General features: G+C 35.9%; 1 protein-coding gene across 5 annotated transcripts; it reads right to left on the bottom strand.

Moving 5' to 3' along the window:
- Positions 1-3,923: 3,923 nt before the first annotated feature.
- Positions 3,924-22,261, bottom strand: etv1 (ETS variant transcription factor 1). Of its 5 annotated transcripts, none has more exons than XM_026282170.1 (13): positions 22,098-22,250; positions 20,712-20,799; positions 20,421-20,468; positions 19,723-19,813; positions 15,978-16,031; positions 12,860-12,989; positions 10,218-10,406; positions 9,866-10,125; positions 8,068-8,136; positions 7,855-7,923; positions 7,431-7,600; positions 5,976-6,077; positions 3,924-4,592 (listed from the first exon to the last, which is right to left on the bottom strand). In XM_026282170.1, exons 1-13 carry the CDS (start codon positions 22,118-22,120, stop codon positions 4,371-4,373), a joined length of 1,515 nt encoding a protein of 504 aa, XP_026137955.1. In that variant the 5' UTR covers positions 22,121-22,250; the 3' UTR covers positions 3,924-4,370. The 5 variants fall into 5 exon arrangements, with proteins under 5 accessions (XP_026137955.1, XP_026137956.1, XP_026137958.1 ...); XM_026282171.1 differs by lacking the exon at positions 19,723-19,813 and adding an exon at positions 21,676-21,759 and having other exon boundaries at positions 4,371-4,592; positions 22,098-22,261; XM_026282173.1 differs by lacking the exon at positions 19,723-19,813 and adding an exon at positions 21,676-21,759 and having other exon boundaries at positions 4,371-4,592; positions 9,866-10,113; positions 22,098-22,259.
- Positions 22,262-22,423: the final 162 nt, after the last annotated feature.

Below are 22,423 nucleotides of genomic sequence, written 5' to 3'. Positions count from 1 at the left end.
TAGATACACACAGGAAAACATAATATAATCATACTAAATTTAATCTAAAAAATCATTATATTAAAGGCTGATTAAAAAAAAATTATAGTATATATTATATAATATTTTTTATAAAGACACTATGTATGTACAAGAGGAATTAACAAGTTGTAACATAATATGATTATAACATTTGTATGAAAAAAACATTGTGTAATTATGTATTTTTAAACAAGTCAGAATGATTTAGTAAAAAGTGTGATGACAAATTATATCAATAACTCATTTCAGTTACTGAATTGTATTACCTTTACGGTCCTAATTCTTTTAGCTGCCATGAATAATTTAAGTTTAAGGCAAAAGTCTAAGTGCTACCTATTTTTTTTTATCATTTTCCTAAATGGATTAAATCCTTTTAACTAAAATATATTTTTCAGCTAATAAGTCAAGGACAGTCTTCAACTAGCTACTTTAATTAAATAATGTTCATTTTAAATGATAAAGATTTATTCTTTGCGATCATACAATTTTAATTTAATCCTAACTAGTGTTACAAAAGCCACCGACGGCCACACAGTTATGATAAAATCCTTTATGATTTTACTACCAGCAAGCAACATTAGCATATGTAATTCATGTTAACATTTAACTAACAACCAATATATTATACAGAATATTATATTTTAAAATGCCCCCCCCCCCACCACCCATATATATTGTTTTGAAATTCAAGGGATCAAAATTTAAGTGGATATTTAAAAAAAAAATTACATTTCTTTTAATATGATATGTTTGCTTTTTTATCAGGCAGAGAGAGAGAGTTGAATGAGTCACAATTATACCTTGTTATTTTTAGTGTTTTGAAATTGTCCCAGGTCTTCCCTATAACAATTTGCACAAAATTACAGAATGACCTTTTGTACAATTATAGTACACACACAAAAAATCATTCTTAATTTATAGCATTATTTTACATTCATGCACATTCACACAAAAAAATCTAGGTTGAAAGTAACTAAACGAAAAAAAAAAAAGTTTAGACATTTCTGTTGACGTGAACTTTGATCAAGACAGAAGCCCGATCCAGACTAACTTCAGACTCCCACCGTCTGCCAGCATCTGATTATAACCAGCACGGATGCATGTGACCCAAAGCTATAGCACGGCGCCACAACCCAATTTCACCGCTTTCTGAGCACACATCAAGAGCGATTCATCACTGTCGCACTTGCAGACATCTCCTCCAAAAGCCCGACCCCTTTTGTGTTTTTATCTGCCGTGAACCTGCAAAGTGAGCAGCCCTGAACAATGTAATGGGTGTCAACCGGTGGCAATGCCTGAGTTCAGTCTCTGCTCAGCATCAATTATTGTTCCAACCCCGTGATGCTTTCCAGAGTCAGCAGCAACAACCCCCATCTTTGATCATCTCGCTACATACGATTATCAAAGGTGTGCAAATCAGGTCTATATTCAGAGTGTTTCTATAAAATGCAGTGAAAGAAAGTGCGAAAATATTTGTACTTCTTAAAAACAATATCTGTAACCATTTCAAAATGATTTGAAATAGAAAATAATATAATTTACACACTAAGATGTGCACAGCTTGCACCAGTAATGGGTTGCACGTGAGCTATCACAGGCACAAATATTAAATATTTGCTTAAGCATTAACACCTTTCGAATTGCAGTTTATTTTCTGTGACTGTAAACAGTTTAAATGGTCTTCGTTATATCAGTCCACCTTTCCAGCGCAGTTGTTCCCTTGAATTACCTCGTGAATGATTTATGTTCACCGCTACGGCTCTCGATGGCTAAAGGCTGAGGGCCAATAAAGATTTTTCATAGGTAAACACGCCATTTTAAAAGCCAGTGCTTCAAAGACGTTTCGGCTACAAGGAGAACATTTGGTCTCATTTCACTTGTCAAACATGTGAGTGTCACAGCCACTCAGACAAAACAAACCATTTCCCAAAAGTAAACACAGCCTGGTGTAAAGCGAAGCATGGTAGCAGGACTCTAAGCATACAGACAGAATCAAGTTCAAACGCTGGAGCTACTTTGTTAATGGATCTAGTAGTTATTTGCTTGCAGGTAATAGCTGATTTATCGCTTCAAAGTGGTAAAAGCGTGTTAACAGTCACATTTAGAGAGGTTTTAATGGGTCGTAGACGTGCAGATTAGAAACTAAAGCAGTTACCAATAAACCTGCAAAAATAATCAGTGTTTTTCCATGCAGGCTCATCTCGAAACAAATAAAAACAGTCTATTCTGGGCGTAGAGTATTCAAATAGACCCAAGAACAATTCAGCGTACGAGATAACAGAAAAAGGACATCTGTAGCTCTATTGAAAGATTTGTTTAACAAGATTAGCATGGTGATTATCGAACCTTACATGGGTCCTTTTTTTCCCCTGACCTCTTTTCAGCTCAGTCTCCAGAGCACTTCCTTCCACATACTTCGAACGCTGAGAGGTTTTGCATGAGATTTTAATGGGAGATGTTTGAATAAACCACAGTCATTTGTGCTTTTTTGGTAACCGTGACAGTCGTTTTAACAGCCAAATTTGACCACAGCTTTGGGCCAGGGTGTGCTTGATATTATGGGACACAGTTGTCAGGCTTGTTTACCACTGTGTTGTTGTGACGATGGGTTTGTATAAGCGTATAAAGGATGACGGTTTGTCTGCACCGCTCAAACAAATGTTGGTAATACCAACGTAATTTCAAATTTATCATGGTATTGTTTTGTAAGTGACATTTCAAAGAACTAAAATTCAGCAAATTAAAGGATAAAGCAAAATGTAAGCAACAAATTAAAGTGGTTACATTTTGCTTTATCATTTATTTTGTGTGTTTGTGTGAGTGGAAAGGATCAATACAGTAAAAAGTCAGTAAAAAAAAAAAAAAAAAAAAAGTTGATTTGGACAACCATTTGAATTAATAACTTTGTATTTGGAACCTGAATGAAATCATTATCTATAGGGAACAACATTGCTTATTTGCTTGGCTGTTTTTGTGATTGAAATATGAGACCAAGATTGACAAAAATCACATTGTGCATAGAAAAAACAACAACAGCAATAAAAAAAACCAACCCAGTTGTATTTCAACACTATTTTATTACAGAAGTGTAGCTATTGCCATTCCCTTCGCAATTATGTATATATTTTTTACATTCAATAAACACTGACGTTTTTTTTTGTGTGTGTGTGTGTGTGTGTTTTTTTTTTTCAATGAAAAAAAATAAATAAAATGAATGTACTGCCGGGCATAGCTGCCGTCTGATCATATGTGACTAGATTTACACGAAAAGCAGCATTGAGGTGCATTAACCTGAATATACATGTTTTATATTTTCAGTGATGGCATGGATAGCGAATAATGGACCAACATCCACTTTTTTCCTAATAAAAAAAAAGCAATTTGTCACTCTAATAGTAGAAATGTAGCTTTAAAAAGAATGATGTCATGGACACATGTGAAGCCTGTCTGATGATAACTATTTGATAGCTATAGGCGCTTTTGATAATATTTTGATCAAAAAGTCATATTTAGTGAAATACGGTGTTAATTATACTGTATTGTTACTTAAGTATACAGATGTTCATTTAAATAGATTTTCAAATGCTGTATTTGAAACACTGTGTACTGTAGTATTAGAAAATCATGCTGTCATGGGATTTTTTTTTTTCATTTTATTTTTTTGTACTTTTTTTTTTAATTAAAGAAGAAATAATCTGTTGAGAAAATTACCTGCATCTTCCCTCCACTAAGACATTATATTCATAGGAGAATATATGGGTATAACTTGAATATTAGTGTTTCAGAAAACACTTGAATCAGTCGTTTGTTGTAACTGTGCTAGTAATTAATCACTGTATGGGTCCTGAACATGTATAAGGGCCGTTTACTCAATTCAGATATGTGCTCACTTTGAGATGGAGAGTTTTAAGGATTTTATTTCCATAGTAATACACTGTATTATTTACTCAGTTTGACACCAAGGGGGAGAAAACAAATGCTGTGAAACTGTGCGAAAATAACAAAGCGCTCCACAAACAATCCAAGAGTTTCAATGGTAGAAGAGGTTGGGTTTTTTCCACTCACGTGCTCCAGACTCTAACCTGTCTAAATAGTTCAAAAAAGAGGCCGTTTGCCCTCAAGAGTCTTTCACTGTGAGAAACCGGCATGCTGAAACATCCCATCCCATTCAATAGCAACAAAAAACACCAAAGGAGCATCTAACGTAATTACACCGGTACGTTTGTAGGTTTACACACTGCCATCATCCTCTGTCCATAAAGTGCTCTCTTTTATCCTGGGGAATGACTGAAGGAAATGAGGGGTAAGTCTGAAAGTTTGTTTTGTTTTCGAACGGCCGGTAGCAGTTTTCAGTAGACGTAGCCCTCGTTGTACGGGTGCGGATTGCAGTAGCCGCCCTCTTGGATGTACGCCATGTTCTCATCGAAGTGTGACAACGGCACGGTGTCTTCCTCGTTGATCTGCCGCTCCAGGTCGGTCTTCAGCACCGGACGCTGATTGTCAGGGAAGGCCATGGAGAACAAAGCCTCGGGGTCGCAGACAAACTTATACACGTATCTTTCGCCTGCCACCTTTGAGTCAAGAAAGCAGAATATTACTATACATTTCAACAGTGCAAGGACTACTTTTTTTTTATGACTTGCATTAAAAGAGTTTTTTTGAAGTTGACAAATAACATGCCTTTAAACTTAGTTTTTAAGGTGATTGCCTCTGAATGTAAGCAAGGCTAAGTGCATGCACCACACGCTTACGCTGTTGTTTGCATGCGTATCAAAACGTGCAATCGGGCATGCATCATGATACTTCTTTCAAAATTACGCTATAGGGTGACATGGAGAATTGTTGAATAAAGTAATTATTATTATTTATTTTTGCTCACAAAAAGTTTTCTCGTAACTTCGTAAAATTACGGCTGAATAGTGATGTCACAATTTTAATGATGTCCTAACTACATTACGGTGCCTTGATCGTAGTAGTACCCTTTGCTGTCTATGGAGGGTCAGAGAGCTCTCGGAGTTCATCAAAAATATCTTAATTTGTGTTCTGAAGATTAACAAAGGTCTTATGGGTTTGGAATGACGCAAGATTAAGTAATTAATTACATAATTTTCATTTTTGGCTGAACTATCCCTTATAAGTCATATATATATATATATATATATATATATATATGTGTGTGTGTGTGTGTGTGTGTGTGTGTGTGTGTGTGTGTGTGTGTGTGTGTGTGTGTGTGTGTGTGTGTGTGTGTGTGTGTGTGTGTGTGTGTGTGTGTGTGTGTGTGTGTGTGTGTGTGTGTGTGTACATATTCAGTGTGAATATTCAGCGTCATTCAGTGTGAAATAAAAAAACATTTAAATACAGTATATTCCTTGACATTTTTAAATAATATGCGGTCATAAAAATTACGTATATAGGTATAACAATTAAAACACACACAAAAAAATAATTAAATTGTTTTAGAACAATAATATGTATATAAAAAAAACAGAATTTACACTACATTCAAGTCGAAATTTGGATGTTTGATTGTTCACTATGAATTACCATTTTTGCTTTAAATATCCTAAAAAAAAAAATTTTCACTTTAAGATTTTTAACAAATTTCTTTAAAAAGCCTCACCAAGAAAAGTTAAAACAGTAATATTTTTTTTTACAAATTTTTACAGTTTAAAATTTATTTATATATTTATAAAAACAATTAAAAAAAAAATCAGCATTTATTTGAAATAGAAATCTTTTGCAACATTATAAATGTTAATTTTGAACAAAAGTGTATTTAGACTTTACCACTGCAGCTGAGCATTACATTTTCCTATTAGTGTTTGAGATATTAAACAAGTCATTAGCATTATTAAAAAGTAATTATTATGAAAAAAGTCAATATATGTAAAAAGGACAGTATTTTGAAAGTATAAAAACCAGTTGTGATGTGATGTATCAAAAGCCTGTATTACCTTTTGCATGATGCCTTTCTCATAGTAATAGCGCAACGATCTGCTAAGTTTGTCGTAGTTCATGGCAGGCCGATTCTTTTGAATTCCCCAACGTCGTGCCACCTTTGAAGTGAAGGGAATACATCGTTACAAATGAAGGTACTCTCTAAAACACAGAAGTTTCGCTCAAAACATAATACACAAATAAGACCTAACACCAACTAAACTACCTCACACAAGGGCCCTCCTCAAAAACAAAGCACTGACGTGTCTGCAGCTAAACCCTGTCAGAGTGTACTCATACCTCTAGACAGAGATGTGTTCATTAGGAACAGCAGATTGTGGCAGATGTTCCTGCACCTGTCCGCACGACCACCCACCTGTGCCCCCCTCCTTTTCAAATCTCCCTCCCACCATTCTCCCAGAGCCCGGCGCTGTGGGCCTTTTTCACTCTACTGCGGCTCATTCACGCCTTGCACCCGCCCAGACAATCCCAACGGCCCACAGTCACCTGATGGCATGAATGACTCCCCTGTTCCCTACAGCTGCCCTGTGGACCAACGCCAGTAAACACACACACACATACAGGAATAACAAATCCCACTGTTGCGGACACTTTACACAAACACACCTCTGTCTATGCTTTCCAAACACTTCGGACATCTTGGAGAGTGGACATGTTGAAATACTTTATTTTTTGGATGGACATGACAGGCGCTTTTGAACAAACAAATAAAGAGTCTCTCTAGGAATCAAAACTTGCATGTAGCCTGGAGATTTTTTTATTTATTTTTTATTAATGATAATCAGATAATGATGTAATTAAGCACTATATCATGTCCTAAAATTATTTTAACCCTATAAAGCCAACTGTAGGCTATCATGTTTGATGCACAAAATGTAAAAAGCCTTAAAATTATCAGCATGATTTAAACTTTGCTGAAAAGCAACTGTAGCATATTTGTTTTAATGTGGGGCTCTGAATAAAACTGAGGCTTTTTTATTTTTCCACAAATATGAGCTCCATAATCTCTTATTTCTTAATATATGAACCATAAAAACCTGCAGTATCAAATATGATATTTAGCACAAAAAAAAAAAAAAAAAAAAAAAACTGAGCATTAAAAAATATAGACTCAATAAATTGTTCCATTAAAAAACTGGGTTTTATACTGGGTTATATTTTAGAAAAAAAAATACTTTTATTAATGTAATGTAATTAACTTTTCTAATTTGTAATTTGTAATTTTCTTAATATAAGAATGGGGTAGGAGTTTATAAGATTTTTTTTTTTTCATCTTACTCCTGTTCTTCTTGTCATGGAATGTATTTTTTGTGTGTTTGTTGGTTTGTTGTTGTGGTATTTTGTGTTGCATTACCATGAAAAGAGAATAAATAAATGAAATGAATGAAAATGAAATGTCAATACAGATAAAATCTTGGTTAAAAAAATGTACTTTTGAGGCTAGTAAGTACCTCCTCTGGCTCAATGAGTTTAAACTCCATGCCCCGGCCTGTCCACGCAATGAAGTGTGAGTTTGAGGGGTCATCCAATAGGGCCACCAAAAACTGCCATAGCTGCAGTGAGCCTCGTCTCTGATAGGTCGGGCCTTCACGGTAGAGCCCCGCCTCCTGCTTTATATCACCTGTGGGAGTTAAAATTACAAAGGATGTAAGCTCACATAGCCTCACATGGACTAGCCATTATCATGGTCAAACTGGGCATAAAAAAAAACAAAGTAAAGCGATGGCACAGTTTTCAATTACATTACAAGTTACATGTTGGAGGCTCATATAGTATTCAAGACTATAGATGAATATACAGTAAAGAGTCAACTTATTATTTAAAAAATAATATTTAACTCAGAACATAAATATAAGTAGATAAATAAATACATACTTTCAACCTTCTCTGGTACCACACAAGTGTCATCATAGAAGTGCCTTGCAACTTTGTCGAACATACATCCTATTGAATGAAGACATTGAGATATTGTTAGGTATTGAGGTATTGTAATATTAATTTATACATTAAACACATCTTCAAATTAGACATTTCAAATAATAAAATAGCCATATAAGATCAAATATATTATACTGCGTGGAGAGTTACCCTCTGTTCTGTTATTGTGGGCCAGATATCCTTCTTGTCTAAGATACACAGAGTGACAGCTAGGCACTTCTGAAAAAGGAAAACAACACACACACACACACACAAAGCATTTTAAAAAGTGGAAAAAATATGCATGGGTACAGCTAAACACTAAACCTTATATTTATTTATGTATTCATTTATTTGCCAGACAATGGGGGGAAAAAGATCCCTAGGACAACATCACATTTTCTATTCAAAAGAGTTGGTTAAACATTATGGACAACAGATTTGTGAGGATGAACCGCAGTGGACGCCTTGTGCTCCGCGTCAGTCATGTTGTTTGTTGGAGCTGTGATTCAATCAAAGCAGAGCAAGACAGCTTAAGTGAATGCTCCATAAAACATCTAACCCTGTTCATTTGGACCTATAAAGATCTCTCAGGGTTTCATTCAAGTAATGAGCCTGTCAAGGAAATTACCACTGATTAAATTAGCCGCTGACTGCCCAGTCCTTACACAGCTCACAACAAACAAGCTCTTTTATGAGGCAGAATAAATTCTTTTAAATGGCTTGGAGGGGATGCAAAACATGTCGATGATCTCCTCCACTGATGTAAAGAACTAATGCAGACAAATCGCTCGCACTCACAAAGCTCTCATCACTTCATTTGTCAACTTTAAGTGTGTCTAATTTCATAGATAATAATTGGTCAATGTGTTATAGATAATAATATCGACATACAATGTAAAAGTTAAGGCGGACTGTATGTACCTGCAAAAAAATCTTACATTTTTTAAATACCACTATGATTTTTAGGAACTGTCAGAAAATCTGTTCTATATATTCATTTTAATATAATAAAAAAATGTTATTGACTAAAAATAAGAATAACTTTTATTTTGTTACTAAAGCATATAGTACAAAGTATAACATAAACTAATGGTCTTTTGTAACATTAATTTCAGAAAAAAACATTTTGTTTAAAAAAAAATTATAAATTAGATGATGTTGCATTGGCATTTTTTAAACAGAAAAGGCCCCAGTATTACTGCTATTCCCTTCAGGTTATATTTTACAGATTTACATAATCAACAGGAAACAGCTGAGAAGCAGCGCTGCCTTCTTTCCTGACAGGCGGCTGCTTCCACCTCCATTTTTTATGAATGAAAACCAAAAGCCTCTTCATTCATGCCAGAGCTGGGCCGACAGCCTGGGGGCCCCTGGGGGAGAGATTAGGGGCCCCTCTCCTTTCCAGCCAGGCCCTCAGGAAATGAGATCAGGCCCAAATTTCCTAATAACACGCTAATTCTATCAACCTCCCTGTCCCTAATAAAGTTGCTATCTGGCTGTATGAGTACCCGAAAGAAAAATGATCTTCGGACTGTTTCCTGTTAGTTCAGTGAAGTACATACTGTCTCCATATCCTTATAATTCATGCTTTATTTATTTATTAAAAATGTATCCTATTTATTCTATTCTTTTTTTTCTGTGTAGTTATTTAAACTTTAGGGTCTTTTCATGTTTTTTCTTTTTTTTTGTACAAAATACAGTAGTATTGTGTAATATTTGTACACTTTAAACTGTTTTCTATTGTAATATATTTTAAAAAGCTGAATCTTCAGCATCATTACTCCAGTCTTCAGTGTCACGAGATCCTTCAGAAATCATTCTAATATGCTGACTTGGAGCTCAGTAAACACTTCTTTTTATTATCAATATTGAAAAGAGTTGCATGACCTAACATTTTGTAGAAATGTTACAAATCGAGCAATATACCGCTCTGTCAGTATTAGCAGACTTGTAAATGGAAACTCACCTGAGTCGTAGGTGAAGTCGCGAGGCTCTTGTTTGATCATCATGGAGTGTGGGTACGTCTGGGGGAGCTGGGGTGCCCCCACCATGGCCGGATGTTCGAAGAGGGGGTCGCCGTACTCCTGCTTGAACCCCTGAGGAGGGAAGGGGATGCTGGGTTCTGACATCTGTCTGTGATACATGGGCCGTCCGTCCCGCGACATCGAAGGAGAGGGGAACGAATGACACGGCTCCGACAACTGCCGCCGAAATCTGTACAAAACACTGAATAGAATAAGTATCACGCATGATATCTATCTGTCTATCTGTCTATCTGTCTGTCTGTCTGTCTGAAGTGTTTTGGTAATTGGCAGTACCTGTGGTCCATGGGGTAAGCGCTGTCAGGGAGGGGCTGTGGGGGTGCGAGGTGAGGGTACGTCCTGTCTGGTTTCGGGGTGGGGGCGGCAGTGGGAGACGCATGCTGGCCAGGGGACACGGGCGTGCTGCAGGGGGTAGACACTGGGCTGGAGGCCTTCATTCCCGAGGGATGCTTCTGCTCGTAGGCACTGGAGACACAAGGGAACAAGAGCAGTTTAAGTTAGTCTTTCCTGAGGGCCTTTCAGGCTACTGAGATTATTATGAGACCGTGCTCGACTTTACTGCTGGAAAATTAAAAAAATTAAAAAAACATAAACGCTAGAACTTTTTGTCTGCAGCATACTTTATAATGCATGCTAAACTGATACTTCAAAAATGGCTGGAAACGATTTTTTAAATGTGTTTTTATATCTTTTGAATTACATATTTTTAAAGAGGAGAAAATATATACGGTAGAGCCCCGCCTCCTGCATTATATCACCTGTGGGAGGAAATATATATATACATATATATATATATATATATATATATATATATATATATATATATATATATATATATATGTGTGTGTGTGTGTGTGTGTGTGTGTGTGTGTGTATAATAGCAGACTGTATGACATTTTATTTATCTGTTGAACCACTGTGAAAAAAATATTCACAAGATCGAAGATATTACAATTATAATTTATACAGTAATGACAACAATAATACATTACAATTAAAATAAATATATATTATTACTAAAATATGATTTTAATTTACTGCTTAAAAGTTTGGGGTTAATCTCTTATGTTAATCTCTTATTTAATACAGTAAATGCAGTATTATTTTAAAATATATTATAACAATTTAAAATAACTGTGTTCTATTTTAATATATTTCAAACTGTATCATTACTCCAGTCTGCAGTGTCACATGATTCTTCAGAAATCATTCTAATATGCTGATTTACTGCTCAAGAAACGTTTTTATTATCAATGTTGAAAACAGTGCTGCTCAATATTTTAGTGGAAACCATTAAGCTTTATCCAGGATTCTCTCATAAACAGAACGTTAAAAAAGCAGCATTTATTTGAAACACATCTTTTGAAACAGTATGTGTTTACTGTATTATATGAACAATTTAATCCATTGCTGCTAAATAAAATAATTAAACTGATTAAAAAACTAATCTTACTGACACCAGAATTTTAAACTATATATACAATTATTGTATTATTAATTGTAGGGAATTGTGGGATTTTTTGTTAGATTATGGAACTATATATACAATTCCTGCATGTAAGAGGTCAAAAATGTAAAGTATATATATATATATATATATATATATATATATATATATATATGTATATATATATATATATATAAACTTTACATTTTTGACCTCTTACATGCAGGAATTGTTCACATAGTTCCATAATCTAACAAAAAATCCCACAATTCCCTACACTTATCCTTTATCCATTCAGCTCTCCACCCTTTACACATGCCACAATCAACAAGGTACCAAAGAGAAACTACCTGATATCTTGTCAGATATGAACCATAACGCAATTACACTCCATTCAGAAACATTAAAAGACAAGGAAGGAACAGGCTTCTATGAGGCTTGACAATCTCCCAAGCACCTCCGATGAGAACATCATTATCACAAAGGTTGTTGGTTCAGCTTGAGTGCCATCTGCAATACGAGGGCAAGTTGGCTCCTCCAGCGAAATAAAACATCTAAGTGAAATGTCATAAATTTAAAATCAAATCAATAGGAAGATGACTGTAACCAAGCAACCATGTTTGCCATAGACGCTTGTCCAAGTGGAAAAGCCATTTATTGGACTTAATGCACCGTAGCGTAATTTTGTGTTTTCTTCCCCCTTTCCAATTTCAGGTGGATCTCATTCAAATCATTCTGAACAGCACCTGCTATACTGTTGCCTTTGAGTAAATAACTAAAGGAAAACTATTATTATTGTGCTTGTTTTTTTTCTTTCTACCATAAATCTTTAAGACTATTCTTGGCTCAGGCTGAAAAGTCACATCTATGCCAAGACCCCATCTGCTTTAGTGCTCTTCTGTCAAATGAACGTCTGTGCTTTTATTCAGCCTTAAGTCACATATAAAAGGTGAAACACACACCCACTGTAACACCTTAGTGTCGGAGGTGAATTTGTGCTTTATGCAAAGCCCTAAAGAATTCAGCGTCACAAGCAGCGTGATTAACAAACCCAACATTTGCATTCAGAAATTCGTTTTTTTTTTTTACACAAAACATCTGTAATTAGGAAAATAACAACCTAAATTGACAAATAATAGGTAAAAATATTTTGTTAAATGGTAGCGTTATTGCAAATGTATGTAGACATATTCGGACCATTTATCACTTAACTCTCTCACTCCAGATGCTGAATTTGCAAATCAAATTATGTGATGTGAGTGTCTCTCTGAAAGCTGAAAGTATAAAGTTTAGAGTTGATTTTTCACTGCTTTGGTGCAAAAACACTTATGGTTTCACACGGACGTCGTAGTCTAGCATGTCTAGCGTTCGTCTCGTTACTACTGGTATTTTTTTTATAACATTTGATGCATGTGAGTTATACAGCCATTTAGTGTCACATGCAAGATTATTGAATTTCTCTGAATGCTACCTGATGTTATACAGGCACTTCTCCCCATAGTGGATCCTGAAGGGCCTCTCCTGACTGCAGGCTGAGCCCAGATCAGTACACGGACTGTGGGGCTCTCTCTTTATCCTCAACTGCAGCCCGTGGAACGCCACTGAGAAAGAGACAAGCGCATAGATGTTTAAACACAACACCAAGATCCTCACTATATTCATTACTCAAAGGATGCAGAAGTGTCATGTTAAACTGCAATCATTCTCTCACTGACACAAGGCATCTGCAGATGAAGTTGAGAAGACTTTACAACGTCTACATATTTTTATGCATTCACTAAAAATCATAAGAATTCTGTTTGCATGCAAAAAGTTTGTGTTTCTTGCAACTCACATAAACAAGGACAGGTGGATATGTAATAAAATACTTTGAAATATGAATCTGCACCAATTCAGTAACCAAATTCCATTAAAAACATCTTTAATGCACATTTAAGTAAATTCAATATTGGTTTTCTTCAGCACAAAGGGATTAGATTCTTGACATTCAGTAATTTGCTGATTACTAATGTATTTAAACATTTCTGCTTCTAAAGGTAATCTTTGAAAACATGAAAAAAGGGAAGAAGAATAAAAGCATACATAGAAAGTACTTCATTTATTTGATTCAAGTGGTGTAATCTCAAAGTTAAGAATAAAAAAAAAATCGATGTCTAAAGTAGAAAACATTCATTTATTTGGCAGCCTTCTGAGATTTTAAATGGTCGTGTTAGGATGTGTCGATGTTCATGATAGTGGATTCTAAAAGTAGCAGTATGGATGAATAATTTATACTTGAGAAGACTTCTTGACGGACCATATTAAGAAGCACGTAGACAGATGAAGAGGAAAAAAATGCCATAATTGATTTTACGCAAAGGAATACGAGTAAACGAATCAATACAAAATCTGTTAGCATCACAGGACGTCATACGTGCAGGATGTCAATCCAGGATTGCAACAATTACACGTTCATCGATTGGTGTTAATGGACAACATTTTCAAGAAGTCGTTTATGACATTTACTTTCAATTTTTTGTGTCCTTGCAATTTATGAGATGCATTTAAAACCCCCTGAGTATGTCAGATATCAACTGAAGTGCAAAAAAAAAAATTGCAACACCTCAAAAAAAAAAGAACATCTCGAGTACAGCACAATATTCATTTCTGACACTTAACTTCTTATGCAAAATATTCACAAATTATTTCCCTTGTTATGATGTTGCTTCTGCTAAACATTCATGTTCCATTCCTCAAAATTTCTTTCCTCAAAGTTGCGCTCTAATAGATTTGATTTTCATAAATCAATAGTCTTTTCTCTGCCAAAAGTCCATTCATAATGTTACTGAACACCATTTTCACTGCTCCCTGTGTTGCATAAATGTGAATCTGTGTAAAACTCACAACTGTTTCTAAGTGTCATACTGTTTTTTTTTTTTTGTTCTGTGCTGATGGTCGTGCATTTTCTCACCCTTCTCTCTTTCTCACTCTCACCTCTTCGTTGACTGTTACTCGCTGATAATAGATTCAGTCACACCTTCTTCTTAAACACTGAGCTTGAATTACGACGGCCTTTACAATAGGGCAAATAACTCAAATATAATCACTGTTTGCTCACACTTCCCCAGCCACAAATCACTATTATATTAATGTTTTAAATGACTGATCTTTTACAGTACCACCGCCAGTTATCTTAACAATTACATATGCATTTAAAAGAGAAAAGATATATGCACTACCATTCAAAAATGTGGGGTCGGAAGATTGTCATGCACTTAACGCTCACCGAGGCTGAATTTACTTGATCAAAAATACAGTACAACAGTAATACATTTACTTATTTTAAAATGTAGTTTATTCCTGTGAATGCAAAACTGAATTTTCAGAAGCCCGCATTACTCAGTGTCACATGATCATTCAGAAACCAAGTACGCTGATGTAGTGCTCAGTTTTCAGAAATACTTCTAATATGCTGATTTGGTGCTCAATTTATTATTGTTAACACTTGTGCTGCTTTTTCAGGATTTTTTTCATGAATAGAAAGCTCAAAATAACTATTTTCAATTTATTTAAAATTATTTATTCATACATGTACTGTCACTTTTAACCAGTGTAATGCATCCTAGCTAGCTAAAAACATCAATTCCTTATATTACAAATCTTTAAATGATACAAATAATTAGATTTCATCAGGCCACACACGTCTAGTGCGCAGCAGCAGTTTGAGAGGTGTATTTTCTGGCAGTGTTATCCCTGTATATCCCATTTTGAGGTGTTTTGTGGGAATGGACCACATGAAACGGAAGTGATCCACTGGCATTGTCGACTCAGACCCATATGGGAGGGCCAGGATGCCCGTTCAAGAGCCCAACCGCCATGCCCTCGCACTACCTCCATCTGCCTGTCCCTCCTCTCCTCCACTATCCTGCCGACAATGCCAACTAACACCCTGCAGTTCCATCGTTTTTGCTTAAAAATACATATTGGAATGGAAGAATATTTACTTTAAAATATCGACACACACAAAAAGGCTTCCTTTAGTGACATTTCACTCCTCTTTTGTCACTCACAGTAAAGTCTAAGGAGGGTCTACAGGACAATGGCCCATTATCAGCAAACACTAGTATATTTTATTTGCCTAATGAGCTTGAGTTCTCTAGAAAGACAAAGCCCCCCTTCTTCTCCCCTGCATCCTCAGTAACAGAGTCTGTTTTGGCTCCTCTTTAAGACATAAGCTGGACTCGCTCCCCACTGTGCCTCATTCAGTCCATGCCACTTCCGACACTGGCACCGGCTCTGCCACGGCCACTGCGCGCCAACTTTACTTCCTATGCCCATTTAAAGGCCTATTGCTTCTGGCTGCACTCACTGAGAAGGTACACAACCTAGAGAACACACACCGCTCGCGCTCTGTCTTTCTGTTTATTCACAGAAACAACAGCGACGAGCGACAACATGTCGCAAACAACCAAAACGCGAACTGCGTTTGGCAAATTTTCGCACAAAATCTTCCGATTTGAGTTTCTTTTAGAGTCTGAAGTCACTTTGCAAAACATAAGCTGTTATTTTGTAGAGCCATAGTAAAAAAGAAAAAAAAAGGTCACACTTACAGTTTTCACTCTGAAAGTCTGGAACAAACTGCTCATCATTGTCAGGAACTTGAGCTGGGAGAAAACCAAGAGAGAAAAGGGTAAATAAACATTTTTCTTTCATAATTATTATATTAAGTCATTTTAACACAGTCTCTACTCTAATAATCACTTTAATGAGTTATTTCCTCGAATAATCCTCTGTAATTGAAACACTAATGATTTGAAATTCTCAGACCATCCCATGAAGACATTTATTGGTTTAAAACAGACAAAAACATATCCTCTAATTATGTCAGTAATTTAATTTGCTGGACAAAGCAGGCTCTCGCGTGTGAAATGCATCCCATATCCGTCTCAGCCTTTCGCTTCGACATAATTGTGTCTTAAAATAGTAGGAGAATAATAAAAAATTTAAAATAAAACAAACCAGGCAACCGAAGGAAAAACACCTTGCCTTGTGATCAAATGTGCTTTACACAGCGCCTTCATAAGGATAGCCATGCAGCGAGAAAACACCTATTGTTCACACTGTCTAATTGGGACACATCCCCACTGGTGAATGCACCTGTACCTGCCGCGACGGCAGCCGTCCAAACAGAGCACGTTCCCCTACCTTTCCCTCTCTCGTAGCTAATGCTAAAATAATGAAGCCTTCATACGGAGCTCAATTAAGCACATTCATGTTTATATCACATGCGTTTGCACTCTTGCAAGGCTTCTGCTGTTTATTGCTTGTTCAGCTCGACACAAAGGAGAGCACAAGACCTCGCTGCACGGGGCTATTAGCACGTTTATTCCTCTGCGCTAAAATTGGATTTTCATTTTCACAACAACAGTAACAAGTCGCAACACGCACAAATCGACATTTACTTTGTGTAAGGCAACAAGTTCTGCTCGGCTACTTGGCTTTTCGGCTTTCTTTTTGGAAAAGGGAGTGTTTTCTAATTCCTGTGTAAATGGTAATGCATTTATACAGTATAAGAGTAGATTTCACAATAAAATCTATTTTAGTAGTTGTTCTACTTCAGAATTTCACCACTTGCTGTTTCTATGAAATTATTTAATGGCAATTTCAAAGTAAAAACACAATTATTTTCAGAGCAGCTGTCATAAGTTTTATCTTAATACTTTTTTTTTTTTTTTTTAAAGTCAAAACTCTAATTCAAATAAAAATCAACTACATAATGAGGATATATTGTAACTAAAATTTTAAAAGTTAAAATACAATAGATTTTTAAAAATATATAAATTTCATGCCATGGCAAGTATGCACAAACTCTATAAACCATACACAACAACAAAAAAATATTAATATTAATATTGTGGGCCAAAACAATGGTTAGATATTTTTTTTGTGTGTAAGGTAATTTTTGTTTATTTTTGCTGTTTCAAAATGTATTGTTTCATTGTTTTTTACATTTATTTTTTGGTAAAAAATACTTAATTGTGGGTCTTTCTGTGACAACTCACAACATGGAGTTCCACATGTATTTTATTAACTCTATTATTTTTTTATTAAATTATGTTTCTGGGCGATAATGGTTAAAATAGAAATAAATAATAAATAGAAACGTGTGTTTGTATATATGCAGAAATCAGCTGTCATAAATAATCCCACACTATTCACTTGAGTAAAATGTGTGACAACTAGCCCCAGTCTGTTCTATAACTTCAAATCAGCACCCGTTTATCTTTAAAGTATTTGTTGAGCACAACCGCAGCAGCAATCTTTACTGGTTGAACTCAACAAGAAATCCCACCACCATTTCTCTGGTTGGTTCCAAAGCAAACACAATCAAAGAAATATTAAACCATCCCCTCACTAGATCAGAAGAGAATGAACAAGTGCATTAAGAGTCAGAAAGGTAGCGTAAAGATCAGTTAGAGAGAGAAAAGGTGAGAGGAAGGGAGCAGCAGCCAGTATTCTCAGCAGGGTGAATGAGTCAACCTGTGAATGGGACAGCTGATCCCAGCACCACTCCTGAGGCTAGCTAAGGTGTTGGAGCATGTCCACCAGTTAAAGAAAAAAGAAAACTGCAGCTCCATAAAGAGACTCATAATCACCTCTCTGCCAAACTAAGAGGAAAAGATGCAGAAAAAAATCAGATAAAGGTTACACTAAAAAACAATGCAGAGCCAATAAACTAAATCCTGATTTGACATATTCAATGAAGTCTTTTGTAAGTTTTCTAGACGTAATAAGTGACTGTCAGCTGTCTCTGGCCAAAATGACACATGCACATCAAATGACGAGCCATCAGCTCTTTAGTCTACGCTGCCGGAAATTCTGTCCGTCGCTCATAAGTCTTCCTCTTCTTTCCAATTACCTGAGCTAATAAATCTCTGAAATGAAACCGCTAGGTCTTCGTTTAGGTTCTAATGGACAGGAAGTCATATATTAAATCTATCTGCAATTTATCCTGAATCTTTGGGCGTTGCGGCTGATGGATGGAAGACAGTTTGAATTGTACTCCTCACTGTAATATCTACTGCAGCGACTACTTTTTTTCCCCCTGCCGGATATACTAAAATATTTAAGTCATGTCTAATTCTTTTAGAGGCCCTAAGGTGGATTTGGCATAATCAAACTCACGACAAGGACAGTAAAGTCTGAAATCTGTTCTAAAGCGTACTTTTAATTTTAAAATCTACAATTATACTGCAAGCATTTTTAAATATATAAAAAAAATATATAAAAGCGGTCTATTAAAAATGAAGATTGTCTTTCCTTATGCAGGTGGGCAGGTCCTATTTTACATGTTAGGTTATCTGCTTATATTTCAGATGTTTGGTTTTTAGAGTTGACCAGAACACACAACAGTGTCTTTGGTGCAGCTGTACTAAAATATATTTCAATGACAATATTTGAGATGATGCTACATAAAATGATACTTGATTAAGTTGCATAAGTCAGACTTTCATGTGGCATTCAAAAATTCAGTCACACAAGCCAGATGTAATGTGATCACTAACAGAAAACAGACACACACTTCATTTCCTCTTTTTGTCCAAAGTGCACGCAAATGCATTCCATAGGCTCCTCCAAAGGCAGATGCGATTTTACAAATGCAAAGCGCTGAAATTGGTTTTACAAACAACTTTTTTCTTCTCAATTTTCAACCAAATTGCCTTTTACAATAAACAGACAAAAGGCTGTTGTGTCTATCATGATTTGCGTCATCTATTTTAGCCTAAATTTATTTATGACATTAATAAAATCCCACAAATCTTATTTACATTCTTCTAAAAATGGAAACATGATAGTTTAATTGCAGCCAACAATATATTAATATTTATACTTTGTTTTTAGAATACAAAAAAGTTATTTAACTCTGAAAATAAAACTGATTATCCATTAAAATTAATTTGCATGCACATAATCAGTTTAAGGTTTTCTAAATGTATGCTGCTCAACATTTTCATAATGTTAAAACTTTTTTGCAAACAGCAAAAAATACTTTTTAACCATACTTGCAACACAAAAAATCACAAAGTAAAACTGCACAAGCCAAAAAAGTATGAATATTTTGAAGACAAGTAAAACCTTATATTTTTTACATCAAATTTGACAGTTCACCATTTAGAAAATTTGAACATAACATAAATTTTACATTTTGATGACAAAAAAAAAAAACATTTTAACATCAAAATGTTTGCCATTTAATTTTTTTAACTAACATTGGAAGAAATGTACAATTTCCACCGCATAAAAATATTTTCCAAACATATTAACAATCAACCAAAGAGTGAAGCATTTACTAACCTAAAGGTCGGTGTTGCAAGCAAGATGGGAAGAAGACACTCGCGCTTAACTCCTGCAGCATCACGTTTGAGTTAGACCACAACCAGCATCTCTTGCCATGAGAAACAAAAAATTGCCAAAGGCAACCAAAAAAAAAAAAAAAGTTAGGGGAAAAAAACAAAGCTCTAAAAGTTTAAGCTCTTGAAGCGATCTACCATCATTCCGTCTCCTTAACAAAAAGAGTTACAAAAATAAAGAAAAACTAAGAAAACCCTAATATACGAGGAGTAGAATACGAAAGAGGGGGATACGAAGAAGAAACGAGAAGGTGTGCGTGTGTGGGTGCATGCGAGAGAGAGAGAGTTGGTGGCTCGTCTGCCTTAGCTCCTGCCAAAAGCGGACGAGAGGAGAAGAGAGTGAGCGAGACTGCAAGTTCTTCTGGTAATTTGTGATGACACTCAAAGTAGAACCTCCTCGGTCTCCCTCTAGACTCCTGCTCTTCTCAAGCACTAATGTATGCATGACACGCCAAGTGCCTTCGCTACAGATGCATTAATTGGACTGCAGATTAGGTCTGTAACTTGAGGCATATTTGCTCCCCTCCCCCAAACCCCCCCAACCCCCCCACGCTTTCTCCGCTTCTTCAGCTACAAAACAAAAGCTTGATCAACCACTGAGAAACCTTCGAGCGAGACTGAAGTAAACAGACCAGAGCTTACCTTCAGCGAGCCAGGTCTCCTGAAGTTGGCTGAGATCTTGAAACAGCTCTAAAAAACAAAGACGGCAGAGTTTGAGAAGGCGAAACAACAGGTACAAAGCTTTAATTATAAGTTTTGACCCCCAGCACCTCTCGAATCCAGTCTCAAAGCCCTCTGAAGACTGAGGCGAGCGCAGCTGATTGAGATTTTAAAGCCCTGAGTGCAGGTGGCAATGAGCGATATTGCATTTTGCGAGATGTTAAGAAGGCGTGAAATGAACATTGTCTTTTTCACCCACACCTGAGTGCTTACCCTCGGTGTCCAACGCCAGGTCAGAGTTAATGAATTTTCTTTTCCTGTCCTTCGCTGGTCTCGTGTTGAACGTCTTTGCCCGAGGATTCTGAGCAGAAAGCAACAGATCAATTGTCTCAAATGAAGATGGAGTGTGTAGAGTTTGCTTTTGAAAGACATGCAACACACAACTGCAGCTTCACTCATCGTGCTTATTGCTTATATATGAGAGATTATTTAGTTAGTGGCCCTTTTGACTTGTTTGAAACTTTTAAAAATTAAATATAAACCTGTGTTTTATATTAGATGATCACGGCCTTGATCAACCCTTAAGTGTTTTGATTTGGATGGATTATTATTATTTTTTTTAGGAAAATGTTGAATAAGTCTCGTTCTTACTAAAAAGTTGACAAACATTTTTATTATTATTATTATTATTATTATTATTTGAAACATTTGATAAACTGACCCGTTTTATAATTATACCTAGCTTTAGAAGTTCTATTTTTTTCTTCACTTCTCATTACTATAATATTTTTTTTTGTACAATAATTTTGTAAAATGCATTTGTGACTGTAATACAAGTGTAATACTGTATTTTTAAATATGTAAACTGCAGAACTGAAAATAAGATTTTCTTAGGGGAAAAAGTGAAAAAAAAAGATTTTCCCTTGTTTTAACACAACTTAAATGTTTTATATAAGGGACATTATAAAGTCCAAAATATAGCAATTCTGGTATATAACTAGTTTAATACTTAATAACAGGATCATGAACAATTAACAGCTACTTTAAAACTATCAATAATTATTAATGTCTTCTAAATAAATCCAGAAGTTTCCCTAAATTGAAGAATCACACACATATAAATGGCATAACTGTCACGTTAGGCTTTAAAAAACGCAGATTCTCCTCACTGGTCACTTATATGACAGATACATATTTAAAATCATGGACAGCACTGATTTACTTTCATCAGACTTACATGAGATTTTATGAAAGGCACTTGTTGGTCGTAAAGTCCGTCCATTCTGCAGCGGTTGGACTCTGAGCGCGCCGTCCGATCACCCTTTGAAGTAGGAGACTGACTTTAAGCGATTTATTGGAGATGGAACATGAACTGCTGCGCGCTCGAGCGCATTCAGCGCTTCCATTCATAAACATATCTTTCATTTGACCGACTACATGCTGACTATTGTGAAACAGACATTAAACGCAGCAGATCCGTGACACTTTATAGATAAAGTTGCAAGTGTCCTAATGTAAATATTTTGCTGTGCTGTGCGTGCGTAACGCGGTGAGCCGATCCTCCTAAGGGACTGGACTTTTGGAAACTCTTTTTTTCTGTTTCTAGTTACGTTTTACTGAAGCGTCGAATGTGGTGTAAAACTTAAAGCTTGCACTCACCCCAGTAAACGCACCGCATTCATGCATGGACGTGTCGCCGGACTGAATGAGAAAGCGCTCTCGTGCCTCTCCTCCGCGCTCGAGTCAACACACACACGCTGCCTGCTGCTCCAGGGGCCTCCCTTCAGAAACAGCCAGCGCCCCGCTTCCCATTGGCTGCCACTGTCCTCCGCCGGATCAGATTTCCACCCGTCAATCAAGAGCCTATTTTACCGTTCCTTCATTAAAATATGCAAAACTGATATTGTAATTATAAGGTGTTTATTTATGAGAAACACGGCACGTCCTTATAATTTCTCTTGTGGCTAAAGGTTTTGGAAGTGATG

This window comes from Carassius auratus, chromosome 15, assembly GCF_003368295.1.
Source record: "Carassius auratus strain Wakin chromosome 15, ASM336829v1, whole genome shotgun sequence".
Taxonomy (NCBI): domain Eukaryota; kingdom Metazoa; phylum Chordata; class Actinopteri; order Cypriniformes; family Cyprinidae; genus Carassius; species Carassius auratus.
This window is presented reverse-complemented; position numbering and strand designations above follow the sequence as displayed.